The sequence below is a fragment of the Anguilla anguilla genome, chromosome 5 (assembly GCF_013347855.1).
Source record: "Anguilla anguilla isolate fAngAng1 chromosome 5, fAngAng1.pri, whole genome shotgun sequence".
Classification (NCBI taxonomy): domain Eukaryota; kingdom Metazoa; phylum Chordata; class Actinopteri; order Anguilliformes; family Anguillidae; genus Anguilla; species Anguilla anguilla.
In genome coordinates, this window is record NC_049205.1 from 28,537,413 (window position 1) to 28,556,366 (window position 18,954).

At 39.2% G+C, this 18,954-nt stretch overlaps 1 protein-coding gene across 2 annotated transcripts; it reads right to left on the minus strand.

The window, feature by feature from the left end:
* Window positions 1-6,685: 6,685 nt before the first annotated feature.
* svip (small VCP interacting protein) lies at window positions 6,686-17,823 on the minus strand. 2 transcript variants are annotated; one of them, XM_035419949.1, is made up of 4 exons: window positions 17,207-17,823; window positions 15,048-15,098; window positions 8,947-9,060; window positions 6,686-7,970 (listed from the first exon to the last, which is right to left on the minus strand). In XM_035419949.1, exons 1-4 carry the CDS (start codon window positions 17,267-17,269, stop codon window positions 7,956-7,958), a joined length of 243 nt encoding a protein of 80 aa, XP_035275840.1. In that variant the 5' UTR covers window positions 17,270-17,823; the 3' UTR covers window positions 6,686-7,955. The 2 variants fall into 2 exon arrangements, with proteins under 2 accessions (XP_035275840.1, XP_035275839.1); XM_035419948.1 differs by lacking the exon at window positions 6,686-7,970 and adding an exon at window positions 11,296-11,366.
* Between the last annotated feature and the right edge of the window lie 1,131 nt (window positions 17,824-18,954).

Below are 18,954 nucleotides of genomic sequence, written 5' to 3' on the forward strand. Positions count from 1 at the left end.
GTCTGGGAGGCTGTTCAGTTCAAAAATCGATTGAACTGGGTACATCTCATATCACAAACAGGGTCACACTGGATACATCACAAATCAAAGAAGTAAGCTTGCATTTATTGTATACGAGAATAAATATTCCACTTATTAGAAAAGGTATAAAATTGTCAAACTGGGTATATCCTATCAGAAAAGGTACTATAATGTAATACCAAAGCAGAAGGATACACAGGTCTATCTGACCACAATGAACAGAAGAAATAACTACATCTAATTTTATATAACTATAAGCTTTATAACTCCATAATGAGGAATACAGTAGAACATTAAATGTACAGCTGAAAACTTGATTTTTGCTTAGCAGGTTGAAAATCATTGTAGCATTTAGCACACTCATATACATGCACAGCACACATTTTTAGAGATAATCCATTCATACAGCTGGATATTTACTGAGACAATTCAAGTTAAGTACCTTCAGTACTCAAGGACAGAATAGCTGTGCCCATCTGGGACCTAAACCCACAACCTTTGAGTTACAAGCCCAATACCATAAACATTATATTACACTACTGTCCTAGGTTGCCTTGTTTCTGTTCAGTTTGATAGCTGCAATTAATTAAACCTCATTAGTTCTCTAGACTTTACATCTTTCTGAACCCTTCTTCTTAAATACAAATGTATTGTCTTGCTGATCCACCCCAAAAACACATGTACAACCCTCACAACCCACCACCTGGGTAAAAGGTATAATCACATATAATCATACATGGGGCAATTTTATACAAATGCAAAGTGATGGTAAAAGTAAAATGTATAGGACATTCGCTGAATTCCCAAAATAAGCACAGAAGTTCACAATTCAAAAATGGTTCTGTATAGGCATAAATTTATGTTAATCCTCATTTCCTACCCCCTGTCCCAGCGTAGACTGAACTTACATTAGACAATAATAAAAGTGATTCCAATCTTACAAGTCGGAGTAAAATCACTCCAGTCGTACCTCAGTCGCACCCTGTCACTTCACCTTCTTACAAAATCAAACATGTTGAATATTATCATAAGTCTTTAGTGTTGGCTCAAAAAGTTTGTGATGGTCAACCACACGACTTATAATTCTATACTGTCAACAGCCAATAGGTACGCTGTCTTTGTCTGACAGCACACCAGTAGTAACAAGACTAGTAGTAAATATGGCCATGCTGATGGGAAAGCGTCTTCGAACGTTCTAGCACAGATCATTGCACACACAAGTGTGGCAGTGGCCAAAAGTTGTTGCTTTTGTTTCTGCTGATCCAATACCTATTTGGTTTTACCCAGTACTGTCTCCCTCTTTGTCTTTGTGTAAGTTACTGACAGGAAGAGGAGAGCTGAGATGTAAAAATTCCAAAGAATCCTGTTGGAGACTTATAATGTGTGAAGCTGTATTATTCCTAGTCTTCACAGAATCTGAAACTGTGTGCACCTCTAGGATTAAAAACCCATGACATATTACAGACTGTTGTTAAATGTAAGGGGATGGCAGACTTTAGTCATCAGTAAGTCTTCTAATGTATGGGAGGCCTTACGAAGATGAGAGGTCCTAGAATAACCTGGTTCTGCTTGTTTTCATTCTTCCATTCTGATCAGGACTGATTTAAACCTGGAACACCAGCTGAGTAAAATCTCTGGTCAATCAGTGGATCAATTAACTGTCAGGTATAAAAGAAGACCAGTAGTACTACTGGCCGAGGACAAAATTTTAGTATCCCTATCCTAGGCTGGTCCCATTAGCCTTTTGGTGAAACAAAGCACAAAGCAGAGCATGTCTGAAAGCCACATGAGAAGAAGCTGACTAAAGAAGGTCAAGACAAGAGGCAGAAGGACCCTGAAAAAGCTTGGATGAAAGAGCTGTATAAGAAAATGTGCAATACCTGCACTAACCCCTGTTCCTGCACCTGGTGAAATAGGTGACGGAACTCACCATTGACTAAAAGGAGCTTCGCAGGGGCATCGATGGAAAGCATAGCTGGGGCAAAATTTTTTTCCATTTATACCCATCTGTATCACTGTCTGAGGAAGGTGACTGACTCCCTCTGGCCCCCCTCACCACTTCAGAAATTAATCGTGGTCAATGCCGCAACTGGGTTATGTACTTCCGAAGTAATGCAATGAGAAAACAATGTGTATATATATGTGCATCCCTCTGAACATGCTCTTCTTCACATTGCCACCTTTGCATGCTCAAAGCAGTATATTTTTTATTTATATTATATTGTGGCAAATGAGTGCCACCCCTCCTAACCCAAACACACTCACGGGAGACACTGTTTCCAGTTCGTAGCACTTGCGTGCTATTTTATTTAAAGCCCGTGGCTTTTTCTCGGTTACAAGAAATCAAGAGCGCTTTTTCTCTCGCCGTCTTCTCGCCGGCGCGTCTCTCTCTCCCTCCGGCTTCCGGTCGTGCTTTTAAAAACCCCAGGCTCACTGTTGAAAGCAATCAGAGGCAATCAGCGCAATTAAACAATTAACAGTTATCGGCGCTGATTACCTCCAGCTGACAGTTGTGACGAAGGGTCCGAGAGCCGCTCCTCTCACTCTCTCTCTCTCTGCAGCCGACGCTCAAACCACGCCCACTCCACCACATATATCTTAGAGGATTAGAATTTAAGATATGAACATGGAAGTGTGGTTTCCTTCCTTCCATGGTAACCATTGGGAGTGGATGGTGAATGCATAGGGTTGTGTGACAGTTTTGTCTCAATGTTAAAGTGGCCCAAAGGTATGCAGTCACTCTTACATCTTCTTAAAATAAAGTTTTTATTTGTTTTTCTATAAAATCATAATAAGCAGAATAAATCTGTTTCAGGATTTTAAACAGGATAAGCCCTGTTGCACTAGAGGTCACACAAACCCAGATAATCACACTGTGGGATACAGTTTAAATGTTGTGGCCTTCCCCGATGTGTGGAGTCCTGCTCACCGGCCTCGCTGTGTTCTAGGAGAAGAGGCTGCGTATTAATATATGCTATATATGGCAGGCATGTTCAATTTGGCCCATGGTTCAAATACAGCACAAGGGTGACCTCTATTGGTCATTAAATGATAGAACCATCAAGATATGCAAGAAATGGAGGCAGCTTCCCTTTACCGGTTCCAAGGATTCCTATGGGAGCTGCTCAATGGCACACATACAGCATGCACAGGAACTGGAGAGGGTAGGAGGAGCTAGGTGGTGAAGCCTAGGAAGTAATGGGAAACAGCCTCCACTGTGCATGTTGAGGGAAAAAGTGCTGGCTGTCAGTTCAATGTAGAAAACCAAGGTGATTTAACTACCAAAAAAAAACCTCATCTGTCAATTTTTGTGAACATAAATTTCATTATGTGTAGCAGTATGTGAAACAATTATTGTTTTGGTCCAGATGTCTTGCTAAAATATTTATTAAAGTATACATATTTTCTATGAATCTATTACCTATTAGCTTATTCCTGATCAGGGTCACAGGGGATGCTGGAGCCTATGCCAGCATGCATTGGGCGAGAGGCAGGAATACACTCTGGACAGGTATTAGATATTTTATTACAGATTGCCATTGGGGAAGTTTTATTTTGCCTTCAAAAGTCTGATACTCCCCATTTATTTTAATGGGAGCTCCAATGTTTTGCCCTCAGCATGCACAGTACAGGCTTACTTTCTGGACTTCACAAGCTTAGGTTAGCTGAAGGCGTAATGCTCTGCTATCTGGCTGCCCTAAAAACTTGTTAAAGAGTTTCCTGCTTGTGCAGAATGCAGCTGCTCGTATCTTGACCAGATCTAAGAAATGTGAGCACATAGCATCGCTTCACTGGCTACTCATTAAGCATAAGATAGATTTCAAGGTTTTGCTTCTGACCTTTAAAGCGCTGCATGGACGTGCACCAGTGTACATAACTAACCTGCTCCTACCTTATAAGCCCACAAGGTCACTTCGTTCTCAAGACACAGGCTACTTGGTAGTCCCAAGAATTTCTAAAAACCTAAAAGGTGGTAGAGCTTTTTTCTACAGAGCCTCACTACTGTGGAACACGCTTACAAAACGCATAAGGGGCACAGTGTCAATATTTAAATCTAGATTAAAAACGCACCTTTATACTCAGGCTTATAATCAGTTATTGTCTGGAGACAGGGTGGGACAAGTCTGTAGTCATAGAGCATTGTGGTGTGGCATCCTTACCTTACTGTCACCTGTCAATCAGCTGTAACCCCACTTTACATGGGCTGGCTCTTGATAGGTGGGTATGCTTGTACCTAATAAAATGGCCACAAAGTAAATATTTCAGACAAGTTATTAATTACATAGAAATACATGCGTTAAAAATATCTGCAAATCTTATAAATTATTTCATACATTTCAATTCATAACATTTTAAGAGTAATATCAACAATTAGAATACATAACAATATGTCCTGTATTGGCCCCAGTCTGCTTACCTTGCCTTGTCAACAGTAACATTCTCACTGTTCTGTTTATTCTTAAATTGTTGTAATTAAATAATGAGATCATCTTTACTTTTTTTCTAGATTAATATAAAATCCATAAAAATGCCAGCTTAACAGAATCACAATAAGCAGTACAACAGTGTCATCTCGTGGCCTTATGAGGTAAAGCTACAAGCTGGAAAAATGGCTTCTTGGAGACTCCAATGCTACACTGAACAAAAATATAAATGCAACACTTAACAATTTCAAAGATTTTCTTGAGTTCAAAGGTAAACATAAATCAGTCAACTGAAATAGATTCATTAAGCACTTTCATGTGATTGAGGTGCAGATATGCATTTGTTAGTCGAATCTGTGATACCATGAAATGAACAGAATACCGATCAGTATCTTGTGTGACCACCATTTGCCTCATGCAATGCAACACATCTCCTTCGCATTGAATTGATCAAATTGTTGACTGTAGCCTGTGGAATATTGTCCCACTCCTCTTCAATAGCTGTATGAAGTTGTTGGATATTGGTGGGAACTGGAACACACTGTCGTAGGCGCCCGTCCAGAGCATCCCAAATATGCTCAATAGGTAACATGTCTGCTGAGTATAAAGGCCATGGAAGAACTGGGACATTTTCAGCTTTCAGGAATTGTGTACAGATCCTTGCAACATGGAGCCGTGCATTGTTATGCTGAAACATGAGGCGATGGCGGTGGATGAATGGCACAGCAATGGGCCTCAGGATCTCATCACGATATCTCTGTGCATTCAAATTGCCATAGATAAAATGCACTCGAGTTCTCTGCCCATACCAACACCCCACCACCACCATGGGCCACTCTGTTCACAACGTTGACATCAACAAACAGCTCACCCACCCGACACCATATACGTTGCCTGCCATCTGTCCTGTACAGCTGAAATCGTGATTCATCAGTGAAGAGGACAGTTCTCCAGCGTGCCAGTGGCCATCGAGGGTGAGCTCTTGCCCACTCACGTCGATTGTGATGCCGAACTGCAGACAAATCCAGACCCTGGTGAGGACGTCGAGAACGCAGATGAGCTTCCCTGAGCCGATTTCTGACTGTTTGTGCAGAAATTCTGGTTGTGTAAACCAACTGTTACATTAGCTGTCCGTGTGGCTGGCCTCAGACGATCCCACAGGTGAAGTCGGATGTGACGGTCCTGGGCTGGCGTGGTTACATGTGGTCTGCGGTTGTGAGGCCTGTTGGACGAACTTCCAAAATCTATGAAATGACGCTGGAGGCGGCTTATGGTGGAGAAATGAACACCCATTACTCTGGCAACAGCTCTGCAGGACATTCCTGCAGTCAGCATGTCAATTGCATGATCTCTTAACTCTTATCTGTGACATGGTGTTGAACAACAGAAGGAGAAAGAACAAAGAAGAAATGCTAGCTAACAGAGATATAAACCAATTTGTAGGCAAAATTTGAGAGAAATAATATCTTTGTGCACATAGAACAAATCTTTGAGGTAGTATTTAAACACATTAAAAATGGCTGCAAAAATAAAAGTGTTGCGTTTCTATTTTTGTTCAGTATAATTTGACTTCTGTTCTGGTAGTTAATCAATCAAAAGAAACCGAAAGATTGTTGGTATTATCCTCATACAATATTATAAATTGAGCCCTTCCAATGAAAAACCATGTATGCATCTTATTAAGATAATCAATTTTAGTTTGTTTTTGTACCACATCTGGAGTTTTACAGCTGAAATATTCTTGACTGTAACTTTTTCATGGTAGCACTGGTCTTTAGCACTTTTGTTTTTACACAGTAAACATTCTTATTGCTGCCTTCATCTTTAGAATATGGAAGAGCAGTATATGTCACATTATCTATGCTGTGGAGCTGTCCCACTGAGTTGGGCTGGGCCTTTTTGTGGAGATGCAGCTAATTACTGAACAGGCAGCAGCTGTTACTGTAGTCCAGAGGTAATCAGCTGCCTGATTCAATAATTGGTGCTCGTGGAGCTGTCCAGGCTTGAGTGGGAAGGGGTGGTGCTGCTTTGCTGGCTGTCCCTGCCGGCGCTGTCCTCGGTCCTGACGGTTCCTCCTGCATGGGAAGGAGACCCACACAGGTGATGCCCATATGCGGGCAGGAGTGTGGAATTCCGTCCCTGCACCACAATATATATTACATAAGAAAATACTTAATGCAGCTCTTAAATAGAAGGAAAAAATAAGATAGAGGGGGATACAGTAAGGATGACATTAAAACTGAAACACCTTAACAAAAGTTTATTAATATGCCACTATTATACTAACAATACACTTGCCCGACACAGACAAAAGACAAAGACTAAGCCCCCTCCTCACCCTCTAAGTTGCATGTGCATTTGAATAAGGAGGTAAGGAGGTGAGAAACAATTAATGTAAACACAGCTCAGGCAGTGAAACACAGATCTGTACAGACAAAACTTGATCACATACAGTGCACAAAACTCCATGCCACACACAGCAGATTTTTTATTTTAATTCAGCCATAAATATTAATTTAAGCCAATTTATTACTCTTGTCTCAGAACAGTGACAGTGGAATTCACAACAGCTCAGTATACATACTTCATTAGTGTACAATTATCAGCAAGTCAACATCAAGAGAGGGGAGTAAAGTCTCAAACAACCATGTCAAGCAAAGATTTAAAATCAAACAATGAAACCAGGTGGCAAGGTCATATCAAGGTTGTGATCTCACCATAAAGAAACAAAATATTTCAAACATAAACATAGTCTTATTTCATAAAGTTCCTCAAAGCTTCAGATTCCTTCCTCTAATTAACACAATAAATGATCTGTGACACCTGAGGATTCTATAAAAATAGTCCATTCAGTGTTTATGATCATCATAGAAAAGATCATGTTTCAGAATATCAGTTTGGTTTTATACAAAAGGTGAATATTCACATCAATCTATAAAAAATATGACACTCATTGTGCTTGCTCTGTGTAGACCTAGCAATTTTAGCATGGCTATATATTCTCTCATTAAATCAAAAACACAGAAGTCTTAAATATTAAGTTTCAAAAAGCCATTAAGAAAAATACAAGTCAGAAAAAGCATAAAGGTAAAAAAGTTGCAATTTTGAAAGAAAAGCTAAAGGTATGGTTTCAAATTAAAATCTGATACGGTACATTACAGTACATGGCTATGGGTAAATCTTCACTGTGTTATACTTCTTTAAATGGTGTGGAAAATTGAGGCCCTTCTGATGAGTTCTGTAGTGTGTGAATGTCCTGCGTGTATGCTCATGCTGTTCCAATGACCCATTAGCATTCTATAGTTGGCATCATCCATTGAGCGTGTCTTGCAAAGCGCTCTGGCGAATCAGGAAGCTAGGCAGGGTCAATCCTGCAGTGCGAAGCCTGGCACATCTCTTCCTAGATCCTACACAAATGACTCTTGGTAACTTCAATAACAAATCAAAGAGCTTCTCAAGTCAACTGGTAACACTGTCCAAGTTGGTTGACCTTGTTACCCCTCTTCAGCTTTAGCCCACTTGCCACTGAAATGAGAAAGAAGAAAAACAAGTCAGCTAGTGGAGAAAACTCATTAACTTTTATTGTAAACAAATGGCAAGACTGGCAAAGGGACTCCATCGGATTGGCAAAGGTCTTCCAATATAGTCATTCAAGGTTTTCTTGAATGTAACGTTGAATGTAAAAGTAACTGCTTATATCAATTCTAAGTTTAATCAGTCTGTCTGATTCTAATACCCAGGGGTGACATAGCTCAGGAGGTAAGAGTGGTTGACTGGCAGTCGGAGGGTTGCCGGTTCGATCCCCCACCCTAGGAGTGTCAAAGTGTCCCTGAGCAAAACAACTAACCCGTAATTGCTCCCCTAATTGGCGCCTTGGCATGGCAGCCTTTTGCTGTTGGCATGTGAGTGTGTGTGTGAATGGGTGAATGAGAGGCAGCAATTGTAACGCGCTTTGGATATATAAATATATAGATAAGCGCTATATAAATGCAGTCCATTTACCATATTTAATTATTTTATACACAGCTGACAAATTCAGTACTGGGGGTTCAGGAAATCTTGTAAACTAATGTTAGTATTAGCACCTCACACATCTAGGGAATGAGGGAAATGCTGACAATTCTCGTCATTCCCCGGGAGGAATCTCAATAATCTCTCAATAATTTGTACTTTATCCGATTAAAGACAGAAAACACAGAACCTTGGTACCTTCAGTTTAATTTTCAGAGCAGGTGCAACTCAGAACAGCAAAGATTAATGAATGAGGAGTGCCTGAAGGGACTAATCACATTCAGTCTTTAAGTGCCTAATGCATTATGATTTTTTTATTCTGGAAATAAAACCCACTTCATTAGGGTCCATTAGGTAGTAATGTAAATTCTTTATAATTCCAAGCCTAAATATTTCAAAGTTACTTGAAAAACTATCCCAGACCTTGAGAACCACAGCAGCAGACACATCTGTTGGAACAGTGATCAGATAGACCAGTCCAAAATCTCACCCTCAGTCCCCCACCCCCTGTGGGTGTGGTCATCATGGCCTGCTTTTCCATCTCCTCCTGTTTTTTCTTCTTCCTCTCCACTGCCTCTGGTTTTTTGATTCCTCGGTGGGTTGTCTGGAAATAATCGCCATTTCACCAATCAACTGAGGGGCCATTTTGGATACGAGACTGTACAGCACAACCAAATGCTTCAGGTTCTATCTTAAACCATCTTCATGGGGGGACTGAATAAAATTGCTAATCTGTGGATTCTATCAATTCTGTAAATTTTAATAACTTGTTAAAAGAAATAAAATACATTGAGTGGGTAAAGACAAAACAGACAATGGTGTTGATGGAGACTCAGCAAATCACCAGGTCAGCATCCCTTAAATAACTGTTTCCTCAAAGAAGAACAGTAGGTTTTGATGATGCTATAAACAGGAATTATATGTCATGAATATTCATTTTTGACACAGTGGGGAAAAATAATCAACAGGATTAAGGGGACTTGAAAAAGTCCCCTTAGATGAGGAAATTCGATTTTCCGAGCTAGGTCTGCTGAAGCAAATGCGTTCATACCCTTATTAAAAGGCCACTGTGCATTTTGTCTTTATCCAATAATTTTAAAAAATTGTATGTTGTGTTTATTCAGTTTCCCTTTGTCGAATATTACATTTTGCCTCAATATATGAAACAATTCAGTGACAAATATGCAATAAGAGAGGAAATCAGGAAGGGGCCTAATACTTTTTCACGGCACTGTAGGTTCAGACAGCTGTTTGGTCTGTGCGTTAACTAAACAGTAATCACTTTTTCGTGATAGCAGAGTGATTAGGGTAATGTAGGAGGAACTTTATGGAAGGAAAAATACATATTGCAGTTTCTTTGTAGTATCTTCCCATCGGTACTTGTGCATCATGAGTATCATTTACTCTCAATATATCTGTTGCCTTGCTATCTATATTTGTATGGCGTAGCCATTCAGAAGATTTTTTAAATATCCTGTTATCAGTTATCTCGTACTCTGATGTAGCTTGAGTTCAACATGAGACTATTATTTGTTTGAATGTGCCATGTTACCAACGCAGTTATTTTATTTAAACACATTATTATTTATTGTATTCCATTTACCTAAAGCATTTGTAAATGGGAAAACAAGTGTTATCTGCTTCCTTTGTTAGGGTTGGGCATCGAGAATGGGTTCCAAATTTCCAAGAACCAGGAATTCATCAAGAGACCTGCTTCGAATTTGCTCATCAAATATGTTATTATATGTAAGTATTTTCAGTTGCATACGCAAAAAGAGTGAAATGCATTGAACATTAATAAAGTCTATAAAAAACTTTAAATGAACTGCCAGGACCTCCTGCTGCTCTAATTTCCATATCCTTGGTTACATTGTGCATCACTTCAGCATGTAGATGGTTGTTTACAGTATGGCTGACCAGAGTACCTAGTCTAACGTCTCACTAGAGAAAGTAGCAATACAAATACAGCAAAATGTCATCGCTGGGGCCAATTAATTTTGTGTAAGGGAGGAAGTATGTCAAAACATTTACTGCAGCATGGTGTAAACCTTCAACATGGTGTAAACATTTCGATGTCCCCAGTCCCAGTCATAATACCCCGGATTCAGCTAGTGCTAGTAGCGCCTCACACTCAGGCACCTTACCATGTCATTATTCTGTTATAAAATCCAAATGATACCCAACCCTAATTGCAATTTATGTACTGTAGTGCTATGTTTCCAATTAAATATTTGGATTATATTATATAGTCCAATTATATAGTAATAAAGTTCTTGTCAGGCATACCTGCAGCAATTCAATACCTATAGGATAGTATCCTTGATCACAAACCCAGTATCTTAATCCCTATATATAATCAATTCAAATATCACACTTGCTTGAAACTTGATTTCTCACCAGTTATATTTCTTATGGTTGCCACTTCAAAGTGAAATAGCCATGAATTTCTGTATAGCCTATTTAACTGACATATGAGCATGTCATAAGACCACAGAAACACAAGCAGGGAGACTGACAGCCACAGAGGAGTGAGGAGTTATGGGTTTAGTTTGGTACAATAGGAAGCCATGAGTGGGTTACATGCAGACGGTATTTATTGAAACTAAGGTTCTAGTGGGAGTCTAGTGGGCAAGAGAAGCATTGTGAGGCACTGTGTTCGGTCAGGCTGGTGGGAAAAATAACAAAAATCGACCCTTGTGTTACCGAGGAGCCTTAACAAGAGGTGATGGCTGTGAGCAAAAGACTGCAGAAGAGTGGGTTTGTTTATCAAACGCTGTGCTGAGGAGTGCAATGTGAGCCAAACTGGATCCATGGTGGATTTCCTTATTTACGTACTCACCGGGACTGTCTGGGGGCCTGATGTGATCTGTGATGTGACAACATGGTCACTGGGAATCGCCTGGGTAGTCTCTACAGGAAAATATAGGGGGCCAGAAATTGTATGTGTGCTAAGAACTTCCACATGAAGTGTGGGGGAGCCCAATAGATTTACCGAGATGTATGTAAAGGAAACACAACCATTCTACATAAGCCAAAAGGGAACCATGAACAGGTGCCAAATTCCACCCAGTAACCATGGCCCAGAGGTGTTACAGGTTAAAGCACTAAATATATCCATCGCTGATATAGGTTCCTCACTGCAAGAAGAGACAGGATGCCAATAGGAATTATAATGTACAAATTCAATTCTGCAAACTCAAATTTTATAGGAATAGATGATGAGGTCCATTCATCAAAAACTGTATAGGCATGTCAGATATGCCACCCAACAAGTTACAGGTAGGTGGTTGTTTCTCAGTAGGCATAGGAGCAAATCAAACAATACAAACACAAGACTGGAGTAAACAGAGCATAAATCTTAAAATCCATGCAGGTTTAATGATGAAAATGTAGTTTTTTCCTATTATTTTTTTATTAACCCTTTATTTTACCAGGGAAGTCACATTGAGATTGACATCCCTTTTACAACTGAGCCTCGGCTGAGACAGTAGCATAAACAAAGTTACCACATTAAATTAACATAAAATACAAACAAGACATTCAGAAAACTTAAAAGAGCAGAATTTCTGGATAAAACATTCTTTTCCTAGTGAAAGGTGTCAGATTTAATCATTCTCACGGTTCCTAGCTAATGCAGTATGTCCAAGAAAGGCAATATTACAAAAACCATATTCTGTAAGAAGAAACTTCCTGGATTTCAATGTTGTTATACCATGGTTTGTTGAACAGTCAATTCTGACTGGGCAATGAGCCGTCATTTTTTCTTTCATCCTTGATTATATTCGTCCACACTTTGCGTAGCCAAGTACACCATTCAAAATGCACACTCTTGTGATGACTCCATGGCGACACCTGGTGCTAGAATCCATTACTACATCACTTAAAATATTAACCAAATCATAAATCTTTTTTTTAAATATTAGTTTCAATAATACATTTTTTTTTTTTAAACTTTGATACCTGGGCAGAAGCTGAACTTTATGTGCCTCCTAAAAAGAAAACTTAAAGTTCACATAAAGTTCAGCTTCTGCCCAGGTATCAAAGTTTTTGTTTTTTTCTCCAAAAATATTGAAAATAATATTAGAAAAACCGAGTATTAAAAAGAATATTTATGATTGAAATGCAATGAACATGAGCAAATAACAAAAGGCACAAAGACCTGCACAATAAGGATAGGATTTATGAAGACCAGCATGAACTGAACACCAAGGAGAGTATGGTATGGGCCATGGGTGTTTTAAATGACTGGCTGGTGAAAAAAAGCATGCCAAAATAATTTGGCAGCTATGGAACAGAAGACCTGAAACAAATGGTATGGTCGTTTTATGCTAGTGTACGAACTGCTACAGCCCAAGGCCTATTCTGTTGCCAGTTTATGTCTATAAGACTTGGGATGAACCAGCACTTTCCACAGTTTGATATATTGAATAACAAACAATGCACAGTGAGTAACACAAGCAATGTCGGTTATTAAATAGTGTTGGAAGGCTGGGAAGGACATGAGCCAGCATTACACCTGTCTGCATACTTGCAAACACCTACAGTACTCAGTACTCACCCAACACAGCAGTTTGGTGAGAAAGGTATGGTTCAAGAGAAATGAAAGAAATGCATTGAAACCAAAATAAAGAAACCTGCAGCACCAGACAACGTTAACAACCCAGTAACAAGCTTTAAAAATACCACTCCCTCTGCCCTCCTGATGCAAAAGTGCCCCACCTTTACTCACTGAGAGTGAAAATATCCGGTTTAATTTTTATGAATAGCCAAGTTACTACACGTACGTGACTCCCTCTGGCCTGCCAAATGAAAAAGGTTAGCTAGCTTGTTTGTGGTTGCAAGGTCACTGAATGCCATTGTCAGGAAGTCCTTTGTTGGAACTATTTTTGGTGGATGCTAGAAATGTACAGATATACACAATAAAATCCATTTTAATATGGTTTTGTGGCTCATACACAATTTATTTTCCAGTTAGTCGTGGTATAAGCAGCATAATGTACAATGAGCAAGTCAGCTGTTTAAAAATAAGCCCCTTCAAGGTTATTAAGACCTTTCTGTGTCGCACCACCCTATCAGGGCTTATTTTGAAACAATTGACTTGCTCACTATACATTATCCCTTACATGCTGAAGATATAAGTAGGCCTACAGGTTGCTAGGAACAGGAAAACAGCAGTCATTAAAGACCAGTGCCTACCATAAATTAACTTTATTTGGGAAGCCCATAAAAATAGATTTGCCCCCACCCAAAAAGATTTTTTGTATATTGTTACTTATTTCCGTAAGCAATGCCCCCTAATCGCTGACACCCCCATCAAGTTTCTAGTTTACCACAGTACGAATGTGGTTCAAAATGAAAACACATATGTGCAACAAAAGTTCACCTTAATGTAGCATAGAATTATAGGTTTTCAAGAGAATAATCTGTAGCTCCCCGATTGTTATTTTGTCCACAAAATGCGACTTTATATAATAATTAATTCATCCAGGAGATTTTTATTGCTATTGATAGCTTGGATGTCATGTGTGTTTATGGTGTGCACCGAACCATGGTGGATGGGCTGAACACATTGTTTTAAATTAAGTATTATTTTTCCATGAAAACTGTTTTACATTCCATGCATTTTAAAGACTAGTTCAGATCAAAGATTTGAAATGAGCTGCAACTAGCAACCCTTTGCTACATTCTAAAATCGACCTGTTCACATCAAAGTGACAAGATGAAACTTGGAGGCAGCCATGTGTACATCACTAGCACATCAGGAGGCTAGTGCTAGTCTCTGCCTTCTGTGATTGGATGTGGTAGATCTGTCCTACTAGGATTGGAAATGGGCCATGACTAAAATAGGTAAGGGAAGGAAATGGGAACCCCCTGCCCCCATTCAATAAAGAAACAGTAGATATAGGGGGTTTCAGTGTGTGATGAGCCTGTGCCAGCAACCCAGTGCATTATTTTTTTTTAGCATCATCTGGGTGGGGGCGAGGGGGGTTTAGTCAATGAGATTTGCCTCTTACTGCAGAGCAACTGTTCTGCTTTATTAGACACCTGTGGCTTTATACAGCCTCAACGGACAGAGAGCCTTGTATTTTTTTACAGAACAAACCTGTACCAGTTCGTACAGTTTTTAATTTGCCTTTCTCTTCACAGGTAAGAAAACAGCCTTATATTTCAATTCAAGGCACAAACAGCCCAAGTAATATGAACTCAACAAGGTTAAAATTCCCAGCAAAAATGTATTTTTTCTGTCTTTCCTGCTTCCATTGTGCTAGAACTAAGCAAAACCCAGACACTGTGCTCACCAAAATATGACATTCACCCGCTCTACTGCATCACTCTGCAGGAGCATGAGCCGGTTGCACTCGGGCCCATAGTGAATTTGCTCCTCTACTGCTACATCATACACATAAATACATAGATTTCATTAACCACAAAAGTTGACTGCCAGGTATGCTGCAACTATTACATAGATGTCAAGCACACATATTCCAAATTCTTCAAGTTACTGTGGATGTGTGTGTGTGTGTGTGTATGAATGGTCTTGAACTAAAATATGACACCGCAATGGGCACATATACGACTGTATAAGGTTACCTCCTTTTGTCTCTTCTCAGCTGCCTCTGCTAATTGTCTTCTTTTTGTGTCCTGGAAAACAGACAAAACAGTAAATATAGTATCATGGAAAGAGAGTGTGTTCAGCAACTTCAGGAGCCAGTATTTATTCACATGAAGATACTCAGGAAGAACACCTAGGGTGTTTCTCAATGTCTGTGTGCGTTCTTGCAGTCTTGTGAATTTGTGTGACATCATATTTAACGGCCTCAGTCCTGTTCCAAAAGCAAGAACACATTGAAGCAAGAACGGTTTAATGTCCCGGGAAGTGGTCTTGATTCCCCTCAAATATTGAGTCTGCATCTTAAAGTATACAATATGTAGAGACAGTGATGCCAATAGAAACCTATGGGGAGCACATGAGAACCAGGAAGTACCGTTTTTTCGCTCAACAGACATGCGCAGTTGTGTTCTTGATCACGTGCCTAAATCACGTGTACACGAGGATACCACAGACATTGGCTAAAATAAATAATAAATCAAAAAATTAATATCTTTGTCTGTGTGGCAGGAAAAAAATATTTTACCTCGGAAAAATAATGAGTGATTTTTCTTCCTAATACAATGCAGAGTTAACATCAATATTTGAGTGGAAGCATTTTATTTTTGCTGTCAAAAATGAATAGAGCCCAATGGGGAAACTTGCTTCTTGAGCAAAAATCATAGATATCAGCTGAGGGAAACATTACATCCGGTGCTGAGGTTGAGAACCGAAAGCTGGCCCCTTGGTCTGCGTCCGATGCATCCTTGCCCAACTAGAACAGACCTAATATCCCACCATTCATTGCGCGATGACAGACAAGACGGGGCAAGCTCACAATTAATTTTATTTGTTTTCTCTAAAGTTAATCTTATATTTTAATCATTTAATTTATGTTCATTTCTGGAAATATTTTTTTTTTGGTTGTCCTGAATATTAATATGAGAGCACATTGCCAACTCGGAGTGAAGCGAGCTCTAAAAGTGATACAGACAACTGAATTGAGCTCCGCTTCTTCGCACCTTATTTTAGAATTATATAAAATATAGTTCTAAAAATAAACTTTATTTTTTCATTTGTTTCATACATAAAATGCAACACACAGTTCTTCACATTTGAGGACAAGAATTTGTAAAATGAGGAAATTAAAAGGCATAGACAAAAATGTAAGAAATAAGAGAAATAGGCTATCGTTAAAGCCAAAGAAATGAAAATATAAGTACAGTAGGCCTATAGCCACCCAAGCAATCAGGAAAGTGTACCATCAGAGTTCCTGGCCATGCAAAGGTGAACACTATTAAGGAAGGTTTCTTTGCAGGTAAAAATGTAATTTGCAAGTGGATTTTACAATGGTAAGATTTACATAATCATAGCATAAATAAATGTTTTCATAGCATTTTCAAATGTAATGTGAGGGTAACCACTAACTTGTAGGCTACATTACCTAGTTGAAAATGTAGAACTTCAACAAAGAGGCTATGTTTGCATTCAACTGCCACCTGAAGCAAAAGGAAGACGTGCCATTCAAATGTAGTTCTATTGGCCATTAGTGAAGAATTTTATATTAGTTTTACAGTCATGCTGTGTTTTTTGTCCATTCTTTCAAAGCAGTTTTCTATTTATTTGCTTATATTTCGTTTAATGTCTTAGTAACTTTACAATGCCTTCTGAAAATGCATCCCTATTAAAACTTTTGCATTGCAGTTTAATTATTATGCAATCAAATGTAAAAATGATGTACATTAGTCATCTTGGAACTTGAAATCAAGACTGAAGTTTTATTAGCCATATCTTTCTTTGTTTTTTCCGACATCATCAAGATGAACATCAAGTCATTTTTATTAACTTTTGGAGGTTACTTTAGAGGTGATTTTCAAACTGCAGCGTGCCCCCTGCCCCAACACCCCACCCGCAATTTCTGGACAAAAATATTTCTTGGCTCTCCTGTTTCCACTCCTGTTTCTGACAGGTCGTATACATTGGGTGAGCCTATTGGTTCCATATTCTTAGTGCCTCAATCGTAAGTGAGTCGTTAGATACAGATAGCCTACACATATACATAATATGTGGCAAATAAAAAACAATGTGTAACATACTATTCCATACATAAAGCGGCAATATGCAGTTTGTAATATTTAGCTACTGGTTAAAAAAAACTTACAGGATCCGGCGTCACAACTACGTCATCAGCAGCTCCACCAAGGCAGGGAAAGCACATTCCCATACTTGGATATTTAAAAATACTGCAACAGGGTTTAGAAAATGTCCTGTGGATTTGTTTCTGCTATATCGATACCTAGTTACGTCGCTACTAACCAAACTGTTTTTGGACTGCTTTTAAAAACAATCTGGCTGTGCAAGACGGGTACAAACAGCTATCTAGCTATCGATACAGCCTACGAATACATCTTGCAGACTAACGTTACCAACTAGCTAGATAGAACGACCAAGCTAATATTAGGCTGCTAAAATGACAGCATATGTCGTTACTTGTCTTTAGCAAGCTAAGTAGCGAGCTAACAGGTGACGCTCCTTTTAGTGAGCTACAACAGTTTAAGCTAGGTTGCTAGGTACCCAAATATAAAACTAATAACGTGACATCAGTCGGGTAGCTTGCTGATATTTTTTGCTAGATTGTCGGCTAAATAGTATCCAGTTACTAGCCTAACCTCTTAAATTTTCGCGACATCTGTGCATTCAAAATAGGGGAAAAAATGCACTTCTTCAAGCTATCTGGCTGTCAGCGTTTGCTCCGTGAAGCTGGCAATTGTTGGAGACTTCCGGTTAGAGGATTTCAAACTAAAAGCTCTGTAAATGCAATGATTTATTAATTGCGATTTTGTAGTTTTACACATTATATACTTATATTTAAACCCATACCTTTAACATTACGCAGTCCTTTCTGGAAAATCACGTTCCCGGCAATTGTTGCCGGTGTTTAAGTGTAGCCCACCCATGCATTTCTATACACTCTCAGTTCAGTACTGGCTCATTTTTTACCAGATTACTGCCAAAACTAAATATTGTTACCAAATGAAAGGGGGTATAGGCTACATTTACTCTACAGACCCATACCTATAACATTATGTAGTCATTTTCGTGAAATCATGTTCCCAGCAATTGTTGCTGGTGTTTTAGTGTAGCCCGGCCGTGCATTTCTCTACCCTGTCAGTTAAGTACTGGCATATTGTTTTACCAGATTCCTGCCAAAACTAAAAATTGTTACCAAATAAAAGGGGGCATGCATTTACTGTACAGACCCATACCTATAACATTATGTAGTCATTTCTGTGAAATCATGTTCCTAGTAATTGTTGCTGGTGTTTTAGTGTAGCCCGGCCATGCATTGCTATGCACTGTTAGTTCAGTACTGGCTCATTGCGTTATCCATTCAGTTATTACATTAACCAACAGTTAGTACATTATAAAGGACAAAGTTATTACACTAACTGTTTTTATTACATTAACCGCTGTTACTGGAAGCCCAATAGGGGAGCTGATTTACCACTGAACATTTTACTGTGAAGGAAGAAAAACCTTTTGAAAAAAGAAATAATTGTTTTTATGTGCTGACCACAATTGCACTCTAATGAATAAAAAGGTTATATTAGACTTGCAGTCAGTACATGGTCTGCAGACAAGTACAGCCTTAATCAGTTGATTTTTATTTACTACATTAACTTGTTAAAAACATACGGAGTGTCTATTTGCACCCGGGTGAGAATAGTCGCACCCGGGTGAGAATAGTCACACGGCAGCTATTCGGCTATTTACACCCAGCCCCCTCACCCCCTGCTCCCCGGCTCCACAAAAAACGTAAACACTGTGTTGCATGCATGGTTTCACGTCACTTCATGACGTTAGTCGATAGCTACGTGCCTCAACGGCTGAAGGCGCCAAAGTGGGATA